Below are 17,625 nucleotides of genomic sequence, written 5' to 3' on the forward strand. Positions count from 1 at the left end.
GGCAAATGCTAATAATTTGTCTGGTTCTATCTTAAAAGAAGCTGAATTTGGCTTATAAATACATGTACATGTACGTGTTATGCAAGACTCAATGGCCAGTCACATCCTTTTATGATTAAATGCATGTATGACCAAGGCCTTTTCCATTCAATGAATAATATACAACTCTTGAAGAACTAATTAGACCTCCATGTGTAATTATAAATGATACAAGCAGCCATATTTTATAAATGATACAGTCATATTTTAAAGATGGGAGAACTTAGAAAAATTTAGTTCTTATTAGTCAGAGTTGGGTGATACAGGGAAGATGACAACTTTGCCCTAGACCCCATGACACACAGTTGGCTTCTGAACTCACTTTATTCTGGCATCTACAATATCATCTAAGAAATTACATATTGGGGTGTGTGCTAAGCTTTTGGGAGGTAGATGAAGCAGCACTAGGAAATCATAGCAGGTACCTGTAATCTGGTAAGGAAGGGAGAAAGGCAAGGGGACATGGGAGGTGACATAGTGCTCAGTTGCTGTTCAAACTTCTGTTAAGTTGCATGATACCACGGCTCTCAGCCATCACTTCTCCAGGTTACTGTAAGTTTGGGGCACTCTAGACCATATATACATAAAAAATTCAAATAGAAGGTGATAGATTTTTGGCACTTAAAATGATAGAGGCAGCATATGTTTAACTGGAACTTTTCATCTCCTGTATCCTTCTCACTTACACACAGCTGAGAAATCGTTCCTCCAATGACTTCAGCACCCGTTCACGTTGCATGAGGAACTCTAAGAAATTTACTATGTGATTCATCTTATTTGCTAAGTAAAACTTTCCCCCTAAAGAAATGGGAAATTATGACAATCCCAGTAATGGAATTTTGACATGTGTCAGGGTACGAGGGGTTTATCTTAGATCAGAGAATGCTGTGATTCCTGGGGGAACTAAAAGGCTTTTCCTTAATGAATAACTCAGGACTTTTTCTGAGGAAAACAAATCTAGATTTGAGCTAGTTAGTTTCATTTAACACCGAAGAACAGAAACATGAACAAGGCATTCCTCCCTCTTCTCCTAACCTCTATGTGCATTTTGCTGAGAAGTATCATTCTGTTGCTCTGACCCATCCTGATTTCAAATATAGGGTGGTAGGGGGCAGCCATCTTTACCCTTCCCTTCTTCCAGGCCAAGACGACCAGCTTAATAGCATGCGAGCCAGGAGGGAGAGGTGAGAGCGACCCCATAGAGAAGTATGCCAGCAGATGGGATTTATTTTTTATTTCTCTGTTAATTTTGAACACAGTCTCAGAGTCTGCAGGGCATGGAAACTTTAGAGAAATAGTCAACTGGAAAAAAAGTTTAAATGATAAATTGTGCCTTGAGGCAGCAGTATTTTTTTTTAATGAAAAAGAAGAGCTTTTTAGAAAGATAATTTTTTTTCGTTTTCGTTTATTTTCTTTTCTTCCCTCTTTGACCCCAGCTTTATAAAATAACTAAAATTACATGTACAAGGCTGGGAGACATTATTCTTTTCCCTTCTTGCTTTGTTAGTTCTCTTGGAAGATTATGATGTTTCTGACACTGTCTTCTAGCTGCTCTTCTGGCCTGACGGCGTGCTCCAATTATTATATCATGCTCTATCTCTTCCCTTATCCATGCTAGAGCTTAAAGTGAGGAAATCCAAGGGCAAATCTTCACCCCTTCCAACAGTTAATGATCACCACTCTTTTCTCTTGTTTAGAAATAAACTATGCACTTGGGAGGTTGTGAAGGGGCCTGGTAAATACCTATCCAGACCTGAGTTGCTTTGGATATTGCTCAATCACGCCCCACTAACGTCGCTTTTGTGTATTTTTTTCCCTGTGCTCTTTTTAAATCTTCTTTCTCTGCAACCCTTTTTTGCAGAACTGTCAAGGGCGTGCACTCTCAGGTGTTGTCTGGTGCAGCTCAAAAGGAAGCAGTGATTGTGAAGAAATGGACTGAGGGGTGATCAAATGTTCTCTGGATGCCGGTGTCCAATGGCCAACAAGGGCCAGTGTTGCCTCTTTTTTCGAAGTTGGGTCCTAGGAGCCTGAGGCATTATGAAATAAAGCTCAGGGTACTCTTCTCGGGTAGGATTTTATATGACCACTGTGGCAAGGTAATAGAAGTGGAATTTACAGTTCCCAATTTATCCTGGGCTCACACGATGTTGCAAATGCTAACATTTAAAAAGTAGCAAATGGTGACCACATCCAGGTATAAGGACAACCTCCCTCATAATAAAGACAAGCAGAATTTCAAAAGTTGGTTCCTATTTCTTACTAAGACTCCTTGGGCTTCACATAGTGTATCCTTGGTCCTGTCTTTGAAAGACATAGCTTTGTGCACAGTATTAAGAAAAAGGCTGGGTACACACAACTGATTAATTTTATGAATGGATTCAATCTTCAAAAATGCAAAGAATGATGTTTTTTGTGAATTAATTTGGCACATGGGATGCTGCTGTAAACATGTCAATTAAATTTTGGTACTTGAATCCCCTTTCATGTTTTAATTAAAACATAAGCACCATGGCTTATTATCTCAGTTTGGCACAGAGAATGCCTTTATTCAATTTTTCCTGCTGGAAAGAGCATTAGTTTTTTGGCTTACCCTTGTAAATAAATCTAGGAAAGACAGTAGAAGAAATGCATCAGGAATCAAAGAAGGTTACCAAACAGGTCCCCAGCTCCTGGGTTTCCATACACTCCAGATACAGAATGAGTTAAACAGGAATCCGTTTTTATTGCTCCCATCTAACCTTACCTGATAAGTAGCTAACACCCTTCACTTTAAGAGAATCCCTTCTCTTACTTTTCTCCTTTATCCCTGGGGTAATGTGAACATGGCTGGGCATATTTTAGCCATAGTAAAAGCCATCTCCCATTTTTTATTTGATTCTTTCCCTCCGTTTTCAAATAAGCTCAAATTTCTCCATCTTGCCCCTCCCTTCATCTCTTTCTTGAGAAAGTAGTCACTAGCGGAGTCCTCACCCTGTCTCTTGACTCATTTTGGCCCGTTGGGGTTATGTTCTGTTGATATTGAATTCTTCAAGGTCACTGACAACATCCTAAGGAACCAAATTAGCGGCCTTTTTCTCCTTCCTCATTTTGACTGATTTCAGGGCCTCATTTGATACTATTGATGCACCTTTATAATTTCTCTGGCTTCTGAACAAGGAGAGGTCTCCTCTGAAAGTGCAGTGATTTCTGTGATACTCCTTCCTCCATTCTGTTGTCCTTCAGTGGAGTTGCCCATCCAAAGATTCTGGCCATAGATTCCATTGTTTCTCACTGACATTCTCCCTCAGTGATGATATAATTATCTTTGTCCATCTATAGCATTCCTTTATACACAGCCTGTAGGAGTTGCTCCATAGAAATTTCTTGAATTTAATTGCTTTAAGGCACTTACCAATCTGCTGGACCCAATAAATTACAGCAGTATGACACTATGAATTATCACTTGGTTTAACAAATTCATTATTTATAACTTCTTACTATCAGTTTTGCCTCTGTACCTGTAGATCTTACGCAGATATAGTTCATAATATACCCTGAGTATGAAAAATACATCTGAGTCAACATCATGCTGCATAATTTGATAAAGGACATTTGATACATGTGAGAAATAATATGGGACATCAGTTTTGGATGCAGTCATAATTTTCCAGAATATTTAGATACCTTGTATGGACATTTAACAAAATATTTGGATTGGTTCTTTTCTTGGCAATCTGGATTGCTTAGCAGTATAATAATATACTAAAACTAAAACTTTTTAATATAATTTTTTAAAACGTAAAATATCACTTTGCAAATCTATCAAGGTAGTCTAAAGTATCAAGTGGCTCTTCCTTTCTTCTTTTCCTTTTAAATAAAGTACATTCGGAATATACGCTATTCAAAAAAAAAATTCTTGTTGGGGCCAATAAGCTGAGATTCAGAATTCCTGATTTCATTCTGCAAACTGCAATTACTAGGTCCCATGTTCTTTCTAGGCGTAAGCCTTAAAAATGACAAGGTTTTACTGTTAGCATACAAGAACAATCATGCTTTGAAATTTTCAGACCAACCTAAACAAATAATGCAGACATTATTTGAGGACAAAATGCTAAGCTAAGCAATATCTTCCATATTTTATCCAAAAAAAATGACATGGAAATTTACAGAATGAAATGATCTCAAGCACATATATTCTCCAAGGGGTGTTAGAACACGCTGAGATGGATAATGGGCTGTTATCATGGAAACACTCTAGAGATGTGTGCTGTGAGCCCGCAGACGGGAAACTGTGCTATCATTACTAATGCTCTTTTCTGCAATGGTTTCAGTGTTCTGGCTTTTAATCCAGTGGTCTAATCAGTGTTCAAAGCATTTCCATTACTAACTCTGAGGGTAAAAAAATATTCTAAATCTTCTTTTCCTCCTTCATTTCCACAATAATCAGATAGTTTAGCCTAAACCAAAATTGGTAAGTAGCTTTGGAATGGTTAAGTTAAAAAAAAAAATTTCCTTTTAAGCAAATTAATTATCACTAATAGCTCTTAAATTTCAAACTATGATATTCTATTCTAACTTAAAATCCTATTAAAATAATGGCATTTTGCAATTGGCATGGTTTAAAAAAATAAATTGATATAGGTATTTAGATGATTTGAAAATAATTTCATTTTGTATTAGCAAAATTTTAAAGAAGCTCTTTGGAGATGTCTAAACTGAAGATCTCTTGAGCTTCCCTAGTTCTTATTTCCATTTAAGCTAGTGCTGTCCAATGTAAATCAAATGTAAGCTATGTAAGTAATTTAAAGTTTTCAAGCAGCCACATTTTAAAAAGCAAAACAAAACAGGTAAAATCTATTTTTATATTTTATTTAACAATATATCTAAAATATTATTCAAACACAAATCAAACACTTAATGAGGTATCATTCATGTTTTTCTTCTTTTCTGGATACTAAGTCTTTGAAGTCCAGTATGGATTTTGCCATATCTTGTGACACATCTAGATGTAGGGTAGCCCCAGTTCCAGTGCCCCACAGCCACACAGCTAGTGACTACTATATGGGACGGCATGGATCTAGGCAGTCTGATGGCTTCCTTTGGCTGGTTTTTAAACTAGATTTTTACTAAAGCATTTTATGAAAGAAGTTCATGGATGTGACGATTTTCCTTTGTCTTTTACTGCAGGCCCACAAGGGTAAGACTTGCTGTCTACCTTCAGAGCATGTTTATGTGAGTGAGTAATTTAGCACAGTGATTATATACTAAAAAATTGAGACTGTTCAGAGGAATGAGTTGGTACACAAGATGGAAGATGTATTGTTCACAGAACTGTGATTACTGAAGAATACTTGCCAGAGGAATCCATCCGAAAACTGGTCCTGGGTGGCACTTGTTCTGAATGGGAAAATGGGGAATTAAAGTTGAAATTCATTTATGGCATTTTAAAATTTATCTTTTTTTTCTTTTTGTTGCTATTATAACTGCCCCACCCAAATCTTGTACTCATTGTCAATGACTATTTTTTTGTCTAAGATCCATGGCAGTTAATGACAGATGTACCCTTCCTTATGTATGAGGATGTATGTAAATGTATCCCTTTTATATGTACCCAAAATAAAAAAAAACTTGAATGTTTTTAGATAGGGGTGAAAAAAAGATTACCACTTCTAAATATTATTAAGCTTTGATTCTCATTACAATAGTTATTTGAGAGTAAAGTCAATCTAGAAGCTGTAATCTGTACAGGAAGTACAGGTCTTTTAAAATCATGTTATAATATTATATCAAAACATTGAAATGAAAGGTGGAAAATTCAATGATTGCATTGATGTATAAACACCAGTCCAAATATTTTGATATTTCCAATTATTTAGATAAAGTTGTATATAAATAGTTGAGTTAAATCAATTTATTTTAGCAACAAAGGTCCTTCATGAGAATTATATATAATCTGTGCTATATCCAGCAACATAAACATTCATGAACATAAGCTTAAACACCTTTAAAAGGTAGGAGTATCCCACATTTAGAATTCTAGAACCTTGGACAACCTAGTTATCTACTGGCTCCTGGAAGTATTTGGAGATATGTTGCTATTCCAGATACGCATTTATTTATCAGAGGTAGGCAAGGGTCCACTGATGTGCCTCTACCCCTACTCCATGGAGACATGTCTTTATGGAGAACTGCTGACATACACAAAATGACATAATTGTCCCTTGAGTTTCATTCTGCCTCCCAAAGCCACTGCCTTAACATCATGGAGGAATTAACAGCCTGACGGAGTTGCAAGTCACCTTGAAGAGCTCCCACCTTTTATTTCACAGATGATGAGATGAAGGCCCAAAATGCTAAGTGACTTTCCTAAATTACTGTATACACAGTAAACTTCCAAGATACTTTTTAGTAAAAATACTGATAATATTTTTGTTTTCAACTTACTTAAGCATTAGAATGCACTGTGCAATAAAAATCCTTCTTTTGTTTCCTTTCAGTGTTATTACAAATAGACACTATACTCTTTTCTGACTATGCTGTAACTTTTTCTCTAATGTCTTCAGATATTCTTCCTATTCCTTCACAGTTCTGTCAATAGAGAAGTTCCTGAACTACGCAGCTGGGTTTAACATGATATGGGCAGAAGACACAAGTGTATAAACCTCTGGTCAAGAAAGATTTAGGAAGACAAAGATCTATGTTAAGACAAGCTGAGATAATTTTGATTGCAGAGAGCTGCAGAGTATTTTTGCCTCTGTGATTAACTTAATATTATCACTTTGCTTTGCTTTTGAATCATGTAAGGAAGTCCAGATGGGGATTAACTAGAAGTTACCTCCCTCTCTAAAGCATAAATTCACATTGTAGATCGTGGTTTCTTGTAAGGACCACTCTTCCCACACTTCTAGACTTTAATATGTAAACCGTTATATTTCATCCTTGAAGACCCTTCAGACCATTATTATTATTATTATGGCCTATAAATAATCATGTATTTATGATATATAGTCATCAATCATGTAAGTGATCATTCTTCATGAAGAGCATTTATAAAGGAGGTGACTTAAGAGACAGTTATAAAAAGCAGAAAGCAAAAATAAGGTATAGTAGAATTCTACCATTTAGAATGACATAATTTTACAAGCTAGCTGTGCCATATGAAGCACTATAAAAAAAGGAGTATTTTATCATGAACTTTTAAAAATTAAAATAAGACCATATTCTTCTGATTGCTTTCTCCCTGAGCTTAGTTTGTTTCAGATAAATAGCTAGTGTGCTCATCAAGGGCATAATGATCATTCCTGCCAGCTAAGCTGTGCTTTCACAGTAAAGGCAAATTAGTTTCCTAGCAGAACTGTTATTTTTTAAGAGCCTCCATGTTTAGTATGACAGTTTAGGATTATGAATGGAGAAATATCCCTTCATCAAAAAGGTAGACCTGCATGAGCCATGGAAGACTGCGGCTACCTTCTCAACTCCTCTACGAGGGAGACAACTGACGTTTGACGTTATTACATTATCACGAGGACCTATTTACCGTCGAGCAATTAAACTCAGTTTCCCGTAGCCCCGGTGCTCTCATATTTATTCATGAAAGTACTTTGGGTTTCACTGTCAATTTGTGCCACCAACGAAATGTTTTGCTGTATGAAATAACTTTTAATCTAAGATTGATTTTTTAGGATTTACTTTTCACTCCTACCCCCGGCCCTGCCACTTATATCTCCTACCTAGATTCCAGGATCTTTAAGTTTTAAACTACTGAATGAAATAAATTTATAATCTTTTGGATTAGATCTAATTTCTAAAATATGTAGGAAAAATAGGTATTTTCCCACAATTTTTGTTTTACTGCCTATCTTACCTAAGCGCATCATGGTAATTTTCTGTTTCAAAAGAACCTGTGAGAAATATAAACATGAGCATAGTTTTTTGGAAAGGTATGTGAAGATACCATTTTAAAAAATTAGATTTCCAAATGAATTAAAATCTACCTATTAAAAAGGGCAAACACAACATAGCTGGAGTTCCTGATCTCCGTTATCAATGTGTTAGAACTGCAAAGTGACACATCATGTGATATATTAGAAACTCCAGCTGAAAAGCAATTTTTTTCGCAGATCAAACCATAACATAAATCATACTAAGCATAACAACAGTGCTTTTCTCATGGGAAAAAGGTACAGAAGATTAACCTTCATGGCACAGTGAAGGGCATTTAAAGTGGTAACGTTATTAATTTTTTTCTATCCTTTTCTGATTCTAATGCTAAAGTCACTCACGAAAGTATCTTGACATTTACATGCCATGTTTAATATTTTACTAAAGTAAGATTGTGTTCAAGAGAACATAGGTGGGAGGTATTTTAATTAAGGCCATTGGACACTGGCGATGTTAGAACAAATCAGACCAGGGCTTGAGCTAGCACAGTGTTCACCTTGATCTAGCAGGTGGCCTCTTATGATCACTTAACAGGGGCCTGTAGCTGTGGCATCCGTGGATTTGCTGAAACTTTTCTTAAGCCTTTTGATATTTCCAGCTTAACTGCATCAAGTGTTTCATTACACAGGAAAGGGGACTGGAGCCAGGAAGGCTCAAGCAGATGGATTTTCACAGGCTTCAGAGCTCCGGTTCTGAGTACCAAGGATGGACACTACCACGTGTGATGTGGCTTCCACCATCACTTTTCATTTAGAGTCTCCAGTGGTGTGCTATGGTGAATAACATTACTATGCTCCTCACCCTTCCAAATGGCTCTGCTGTTAAGATGGGAGGCAGGGCAAACTATGACCCTTGCTCACTAATAACAGGGACAGAGAGCAGGAAACATGATAGTCTAGAAATACAACCGCCCATCTGTGTTAAGTCATGAGTGACATGAGCATCACTAAACAACAAAACAAACTCAGTTACGGACAATGGACTGAGGATCAGGATAAAAGCCATAGATTTGAAAAACACAACAGACCCTTTTGATGTGTCACCAACTATAATTTCATTTTAGACGCAGTACTGAAAACCAGTTTGCTTCTCTGCTAGGCTCTTTAATTGGCCTGTGGTTACTTTTGATTACCACCTATGCTGGGATACTCTTTGCTTATTATGGGCTAATGCTTTCCAATTTCTAGAAAGTAGAGTTGGTTTGTGTGAGCTCCCTTTGGAGAAATTTCAGAGGAATTTCTGTTCTAAAGAGGTTATACCATAAGGTACGTTATACCAGACGGGCCCTTGACACTTTTATGATCCTGCATTTGAGTGATGTCTTACTGCAAAGGAGCATGGGCATGTTGTACCTCATAAATTGTTTATTTATAATAACCAAAGTTCAATGTGAAGAGGAAAAAAAGTTTGTATGACTTCAGGCATAATTCAACTTGGGTTCAAACCAAGGAACACAGCCCAGTGAGGGAAGAGTTCCAGGAAATGCGGATTTTTCTTTTCTGTCTCTTCCTCACTGCATCTGCTCATTTGCTTCTGCTTCCAAGGCTGCAGTGCGGAGCAGGCCCAAGAAATGCCCTCGTGAGCTCAGGATGTTAAAACAAACCTTTAGAATACATCTGGCTTAAAGCAAAGTGAGGCAACAAGACTAGGCCCTCCTTCCTACGTCGACACGCATTCACTGAATCTTATTTTCTTAAGATCCCAACATGAGCCACCCTCATTTTCTTTGGCATGCACTTTATATTGCCTTGCCTGGTAATAAAAGGAGGAGTTGTGCTAGGCATCTATCTTTCCTAGGGGTAGGAGACATGTGAGATTAACGCCTTTTCAGCTCTGTGATTATTGCTGACTTATTACCCATGATAAGAACAGGACTGCGTGCCATGGCATAGGACTTAAATGCATGAGGCCTTCCTATCTAATTGTTCTGCTTAGCTTGCCAAGCTCTGCATTAGTACATATGTACAAATTTCTGGGTATGGGGGGAGTTTATTGGGAGTTTGGCTACCAAGACAAGCCACCAATTAAGGCTTTATTCAATTAGGGATAAAACATGTACAGGTAAAAATTCTACTAGCCACATAAATTCACTTTAAAAATGATCTGAGCAGGTGTTAACATTTTTATTTATGGTCTGTTCATTTAGATATATGCTTTTCTTGAAACTAATATGCCTATTCCTTGAACAGATTATGCAATAAAAGGAAACCTTATAATTTATCATTCAAATGAGGACAGTTTTAAGGGTAAAAAGTGAGCTATTAATAATTATGCCAGGACAACACAGATGGTTCCAGGAAAACCTCCACGTATAGTCACCCGAGGGAACTAGGCCCTTATAAAAAGGTTCCTGTCATATAGTTTTGACCTTATCACCTTCTTAAAGTAAAGGTGCAATAACATATAGAAAAAGAATGGCAGGATGAGATGGGGGGAATACTCTAGAAATACTATTTTTCCAAGGTTAGAACATGGAATACATAAGAATGTTAGAATACAAACAGAAAATTCAAGGTGTTCCTCTTGTGATTGCAAAAGAAATTCAAGTCTTTCTTCATGAGATTCATGGGGAAAGGATTGAGAACCAAGAAGTCAAAAATAGTAGAGCTTGCCCCACTATACCAAAGTGGGTATTTTCTTTTGTTTTCAATTTTTACAGTCACAAGCAGTGGGGACAGCAAGAAGTCACTTATCAATGAAGATGACCCCACACAAATGGAATAGTGATTTTGTCTAAAAGTCTTTGGTAGAGATCAGAGTGGGGAGATTCTTGCTCTTTTCTGGGAATTGGTAGTCATGACATCAGGTTATTGTTTAAATAATTAACACGAAGATCCAGAGGTCCCATTCATCCAAACTTTGGGGGGAGTTTTTAGGGTCTACTTTTACATATGTAGATTTAAGCTTGTGTGAAATTAAGTTAGTGGAAAATTTTTTCATTTTTGCAGAGTTCTCCAGTATGGACTAATGAGATTTTGGTAACTCAAAGATGTTTAATACAATATTCTCCTGATTAAACATCAACTTTGTACATGAAAGTTGAGAAACTATGAGTATTATTAAATTACTTCTTATTGCACAATTCCACACATTAAAATGCCGATATTATTTGCTGCGCTTAGCCTTGCTTGGAAATTGCTTCCATGGGTTGTATGTTTGTGCCCTCAACTTCACTGCAAGCTTCTCATGAGAGATTATTTCTCAGGATGTTTTTCTTATGAAGGGCCTATCAGTGTCCTAAACACACCGCGAGTGTTTCATCTATTCTTGTGGATCAATGTGGAGCCACTTGTAAGCACCGTCCCTGCTGCTCTGAAATCAGAGACATCACCAGCCTGCTGGGCGGCAGAATCTTCCCATCTCTTTCTTCAGTCTCACTTCATCTTGAGAAGATCTCATGAAGACAGGATGTTATTTCTAGCTTTCCTCTCCTAAGCATGTACCTGTCATGTTCTGTTCCATGTGGCTCTAGTGTCTTATGGCTGCCTTCATTTGTTTAAAATCACAGCATCTCCCCCCCACTCGGAATACATCTTTATTAAGATGTCCTGTGCATGCACATTAAAATGTCAGCATAATCTAATTATGAGTCAAATGAGGCACAGCAGCGTTTACATCATTTGATAAATTTCTATCATTTGCAGGGGACTGGTGATTTGAATCCAGATATTTCTCAACAGGCCTGACAGAACAAACATTCTGTAGCTCCGTACAGCCCAGATTATGGGTGGGGGGGAGATTTTTATTTGGTGCCTGCAACCTGGTTATGAATGTGAATACAAACATCTCTTCAGCTTTAGACGTGGCTGTAGGAAAGATACCACGAGATCACGATGATGATCAAATGTCAAAGGACTTAGTTTAAATAGCTTTGGTTACAATTCCCTCCCACATTTTCCCTGGTCTCACTGATTTCTTTTCTCCCAGGAAGAAGTTTAGAGACATAAGAATAAATAGAGCCAAACCTAAATGTCATGAATGTGATTCAAAGGAATAAGAATAGAAGTAGTTCACAACAAAAAATTTTGAATCTGAAGCTTTTGTTTGAGTGCGTGTATTTTATGAGCACTGCCTGAAACAACGGAAAAAAACGAGAAATAGACTGAGTTTTGCACCCATTAATTAATTTTTTTTAGTATAATGAGAGATGAAACTTTTCTTATTTGGAAACAGAAACGTACAGAGGTCAAAAGGCTATAAAGACACTTGTTGGACAAGTAGAGTGAACTGGGTGTCTAGACAGACAGAACAGACAAAGCAGCGTCAGGCTCCCCGGGTCTCCTTCCCCTTCAGGGACAGAGCTCTTCTCACCTTGCCGTGGTTTCTGTGTTTCATTCACACTCCCTTTAGTGTAATGAAATAACATATCAAAGAGAGAAGGGGAGGAAAGGAAATGTGCTTGACCTTTTCTGGCTTCCTGAGAGTTTTGACCTTGAAAATATTACTGTGACTTTGGAAATATTAGCAAGAAAACAAGAAGGGGGTTGCGATTGGGGCGGCAGCCCTGGTGGCACAGGCAGGGGTACTGTCGGGGGCTGGGGGGTCTTGCCGTGGGGAGCAGTCAGGATGTGTGCTCTTCTGGGGATAAAGAGCTCCCAGGGGAGGACTGAAAAAGAAAGCCCTGGGAGAGGAAGTCAGGCAGATTGGTTTTCTTGATCTGTTATAGGTGCAGAGAAGAAAGGTGATGGACAGAAACAGTATTGTAAGGGCTGGATAAGGAAAGTAGAATTATTTTGGAGGTGAGAGGGGGTCACATACAATCCCTGCTTAGAAATAGAGGGCACAACTGCATCTGAGAAGAACCATAGAGAAGATTGGGAATAAACACCAACATTGCCTCTGTCCTGAATGACAAGGTTTTGCATCATCCAGGAAGCCACCAAAGACTAATGAAGAGACGAAAAACGAGGAGGAAGCCTCTCTTGATGCTTCCTAAATATAGCCGTGAAATTAAACAAGCCGAGGACGTGAGGATGGTATTTTAATCCTGCCACGCATTTCCACCTTCCACGTTAGAAGCACACGGAATCTCTCCTTGCTTACGCTCTTTCTTCCTATTCCCCAGTTAACGGTGGGAGAGCAGGACATATTACTCATCTCTGCTATCTTCCCACAGTGCTGAGAACAGAGGGGTGCTCAACAAATAAGCAGTATCGGAGCAGAAAAGGTACTAAGAACCGTGCTGAAATCTTTTCAACTCTTTTTTAGTTTAATGAGTATTAACATCCTGATTCATACCCCATGTTATACCGCTGAAAATGTCTATTCTGTTCTAACTCCATTACAGCAAAGAGATTCTAATGATACAGTCCTCTAAAGAGATTTCAGTTGTTCATCTAGAAGAGGAATAAAATACAGCAGCTCTGATGTAGCCAATTCTTTTTTTTGAGTGCGTATATAGGGTTGTTTCATTTTGATGAAAATGATTTCTCAATGGCCTGCTGTCTGTCCTAACTATTCTATCAACCAAAATTACTTCTATAAAGAGTTGTAGAGGGTGGGGGAAAGGTATTATGTCTGTTTTTCCCTTTACTAGCTGGGTGTATAATTCTCAGTCCTTGAGCTCATCAAAAGAGTAAGCAGATTTAAGATCCTATGAGACCACACACAATTTAAAACTCACTATTCATGCTTCAGACAATAAAGTTGGAAAAAAGACATGGGCAGAACGCTGAAGCAAAGGAAGTCGGCAGACTATATAAACCGGAGCATCAGAGGCCAACCCCTTCTCCCAGGCTGGGTTTCCTAATTATTTACTCAGCTTCTTAATATACTGTATACTGTATGCTCATGGCATCACATTCCTGTCCTCTACCATGTGGTGGAGATGACCTATAAGATGGCAGAAAGCAGCACAATGAATGTACATGCAATATTAGAAAATTCGCTTTTTAATTCTTTTTCAAATTGAGATAGGGTCTTCTTCTGTTACTCCGGTGAGTGCAATGGCATGCTCATAGCTCACTGCAGCCTTTAACTCCTGGGCTCAAGCAATCCTCCCACTTCAGCCTCCCAAGTAGGTAAGACTATAGGTACATGCAACCACTCCTGGCTAATACAAAGTTTTTTTAGAGACAGGCTCTTGCTATGTTGCCCAGGCTGGTCTTGAACTCTTGGCCTCAAGTGATCCTCCTGCCTTGACCTCCCAGGGTGTTGGGATCATAGACATGAGCCACTGTGCTTTGCTAAAAGCCTTGTGTTCTAATGTTTATAAAGAGCGATGAAATAATTTTAAAAGACCTTGAGACAGGGTGACAAGTGCATACCCAATATTTTAAGACTGAATGTTCAAATGTGCCTGATTGCATTAAATGAGAGGCGGAAGATTCTGGTGGAGATGATTGACACTTGGCTCTATCCTGCTTTCAGAACCAACTGATTTCATGACTGTGAGTTGGAAAGACTTGGCTGACATTTTACTCAAAGCTTTTAACTTCAGATGGCTGCATTTAAGGCTCAAAGAAAAATCTAAGCTTTAGATGCAAGATCAGATTAAACAGATAAAAATTTTAAACATTTCTTTTCCTTATTTGGTGACAAACAAAACCAGCAACCCACACCCACCCCTCAAAAATACATGCCTGTTTTGCCTCAGGTTCTTAGGGGAAAAAAATGTAGGAGATAAAATTTAACACTGAAACATATAATAAGCTTACTTTTAGAGTCAACAGGCTTTAAAAGATAATTTTAGACTAGCTGGCTCTACTTTTGAGATACTTTTGAGACTCAGACTAGAAAATCATTCCAGATCATTCAGTCTTAATATATCTCCTGTCAGGGCCTCAGCTATTATTAATGTACCCTTGTTTTATGTGGCTTTCACTTACGCCTACTTTCATAAATGGCCCTAGATTTCTCGTAGAGCTCATATGGGTCAGGCTTCCGTGGGTCAAAGGCCTCTGTTGAGTCAGGAAAGGAACTCCTGTGAAGGGCGGGTGGGAAGGGCAGGTTCTGCGGGACGGCCGGAGCAGATAAACTTGTTTGAGGACTGCCTTGATTCTCCCATCGGTCTGTTATCTGAAAGGTGAAAGAGAACAGAGAAAATGACTTGACAATGAATTCTTTCCTGCTATTTCCCCTGTCACTTTTACGTTAGACATTCTTGCCTTCTGAACTTTTCTTCCAGGGAACATTTAAAACTTTGGTATATTGCCTTGAATGAAAAGATTCTATTTCTATACAATAAAGCATCATAGATTGTTATAAATACAAATGGTGCCTGACTTTTGAATCTGCACTTAGGTAACCTTGTCACCTATTAGCTGGTAAGTTTTAGCAAGTCACTTAATTTCTCCCCACCAAATGAAGATAACATGAGTGCATTGAAATGTATAATATTTTTCATTCCTTTTCCAAGATGACTCCAGGATATTACATCACTGCTTCTAAACAGAAGATGAAGTATCTGCGTGTATCTATTTGATACCTATCATCTCATTGTATTGATACATCTCAATAACCTTCTATACTTCAATCACTTTCTTTGCAGTTTATAAGTAAACACCAGGATTCAGGAATTGTTCAAAGTCTCCTAGGAACATCCATAGATTACTTCCTAGTTCATCTTGCTCTTTCCCATACGTGGTCTTCTTAGATCCTCACCATAGCCCTGTGAGGTAGATGAAGCAGAGGCTCATATCATACTTTATCAAGGAGGAAGCCAGGCTCACTGTGATCGCCTATTGATACCACCAACTTCACCTTCATTCAGCAGTCAAACTTGTTTGAACTCAGCATCTGCTTTTTTGCTTTGAACAAACCTGTAGTGTGTGCAAACATTGGCTTAGTCTTCCTTCCTGCTTAAAATTCTGCCCTGGGTCAGCACCGTGGTCCTCAGGATAAAGGCCAAACTCCCTAGTGGTGCAGCAGGCTTCTCTAGGCCCAGTTCTTCACACCTCATATCAGCGGATGGTCTCTCCTCTCATTCCCTGGGTTCTCTTCCTCTTTCTATATGTAAAGTTTTCCCATCTCCCACTCTTTCATTGCCTTCTTTACTGGCTTTACCTGGCTGCTAGGTTCAGACGTGAGGTCTCCTTCCCCAGAAGACCATTGCTGCCCATCCGGTCCCTCCTGGCTGCCCCCACAGCACTTCTGCCTCCCCTCTGATTCTCACTCTGACCTATCAGTCATCCATACGTTAAAGCCGGAAGGGTGAGGTACCATGAGCACCAGTGTTCTCCAACTGCACATGCACAGTGTCACACCAGAGGTCCCTGTGCCTCTCCCTGCCCACCTGGGACTATGGTGTGAGTTGGACCTGAGCCAGCAAACTGGGAAAGAAATGGGTCACTAACCCTTCTTTCAGTAAGATTAACTTTTATTTGTTCTCTATATGAACTACTGCCCAGGGTTTCATCTGACCAAAGTTTCCATACCTAACAAGGATGGAAAACCATTGTCTAGTTTCCCTCCTATTCCGCATAATTTCTAGAAGCATGCAGCTTCAGTGACAGATCTGGGGTCAGAAGCGACCTTTAGCTCTAACAGGAGTGACTGTTTATGCAATAACACATTGGAGGGAATAACTGGTAAATATAGTTAAAGTTTAGCAAATTTTTGGTTAGAGTTTAGGGAATTTTCTGCTCACTGGGCCTTGTGCTTCCAGTTAGTAAAAATCTTTAAATGTACAATTCATAATTCAATTGATAGTGAAATTCAAATGGAAAACCCATTCTGGGTTTCTTTGGTCATCCATTCTGGTGGAGGACCTACATTTGTGGCTAATGCCATATCCTTTAAATTTTTTCACTTTAGTGACTTTAGTCATCTTGTGGATTCATTCTGGTTGTGACTTTCTCCCTTCTGTTTCCAAATGCTAAAAAGTAAATAAATTAGAAATACGGTCTGAGGAGCTGTACTAGCCCACTTGTCATCACAGGGCTTCAGCAAATGTCTATTTCTTTTTTCCATATTCCACTGAGGGTTATCTGATATCCACATGTGTCTTGCTAGTATATGTTCATTGTACAATCATTGAAGCCAACATACTTCAGGTGAAATATTGGTATTTCTAAAAAACAATCTTAAACTTACAGAACAAATAATGCTTTGGGCACTATTTGGGAAAATTTCTATGGCAGATTGACAAATTCTAGAATTTCTGTAGCACAGAGATTGGGAAATTAGTCAAGAGTCCAGTTCATGCTTAGTAAAGCATTCACAACTTCTTGCTGACACATTCATCAACCCTTGAGTCACTCTGTCAGGGTTTCTTAAAAGACTGTAGAGCAGAAAATCACTGTAGCCATGAAAAAGTAGACTTACTCTTCTACCCCCACCAATTCCTGCCCTGGTCTCTCCTAACCTGGAGGCTCCGATTCCATGCAAACCACCTGCCCTTAGATCAGGAGTGCTGACCTGGCTGTACCTTCTACTTCTGCAGAGTAGAGTCTGTTGACTCCTCCCTACTTTCTTACATACTTCGGTCTTTGGACTTATGTTTTTACCTCAGACACTCTACCTGGACTCTCGATCTTGTCTCCTTGGCCAGATGCATGGGCCTCACTCTACCTAGCATCTTCTTGGCCTTGACATACCTAGAGTTTGTGTTACCTGCCAGGTGTCTGCCTCTCAGCAAGGCTTCTTACTGGGCTTCTCCAATTTGATCTCATTGGTGTCCATACCTAGGCTGATTCTATGGTATACATAGAGAGTAGAGGGATTGTG

The 17,625-nt window shown here is 38.7% G+C and overlaps 1 protein-coding gene across 1 annotated transcript in view; it reads right to left on the minus strand.

Annotated features, from left to right (window-relative positions):
- The window catches only part of MAGI2 (membrane associated guanylate kinase, WW and PDZ domain containing 2), a 1,396,484-nt gene that overhangs the window by 139,919 nt on the left and 1,238,940 nt on the right, over positions 1-17,625 (minus strand). Inside the window, exons 12-13 of the mRNA XM_003782805.2 lie at positions 14,787-14,976; positions 5,374-5,415 (exon numbers count right to left, since the gene is read on the minus strand). Of these exons, the coding sequence (XP_003782853.1) occupies positions 5,374-5,415; positions 14,787-14,976 (232 nt within the window). The remainder of the gene's footprint in view (positions 1-5,373; positions 5,416-14,786; positions 14,977-17,625) is intronic.

This window comes from Otolemur garnettii, unplaced genomic scaffold (assembly GCF_000181295.1).
Source record: "Otolemur garnettii isolate 467f Iridium unplaced genomic scaffold, OtoGar3 scaffold00005, whole genome shotgun sequence".
Classification (NCBI taxonomy): domain Eukaryota; kingdom Metazoa; phylum Chordata; class Mammalia; order Primates; family Galagidae; genus Otolemur; species Otolemur garnettii.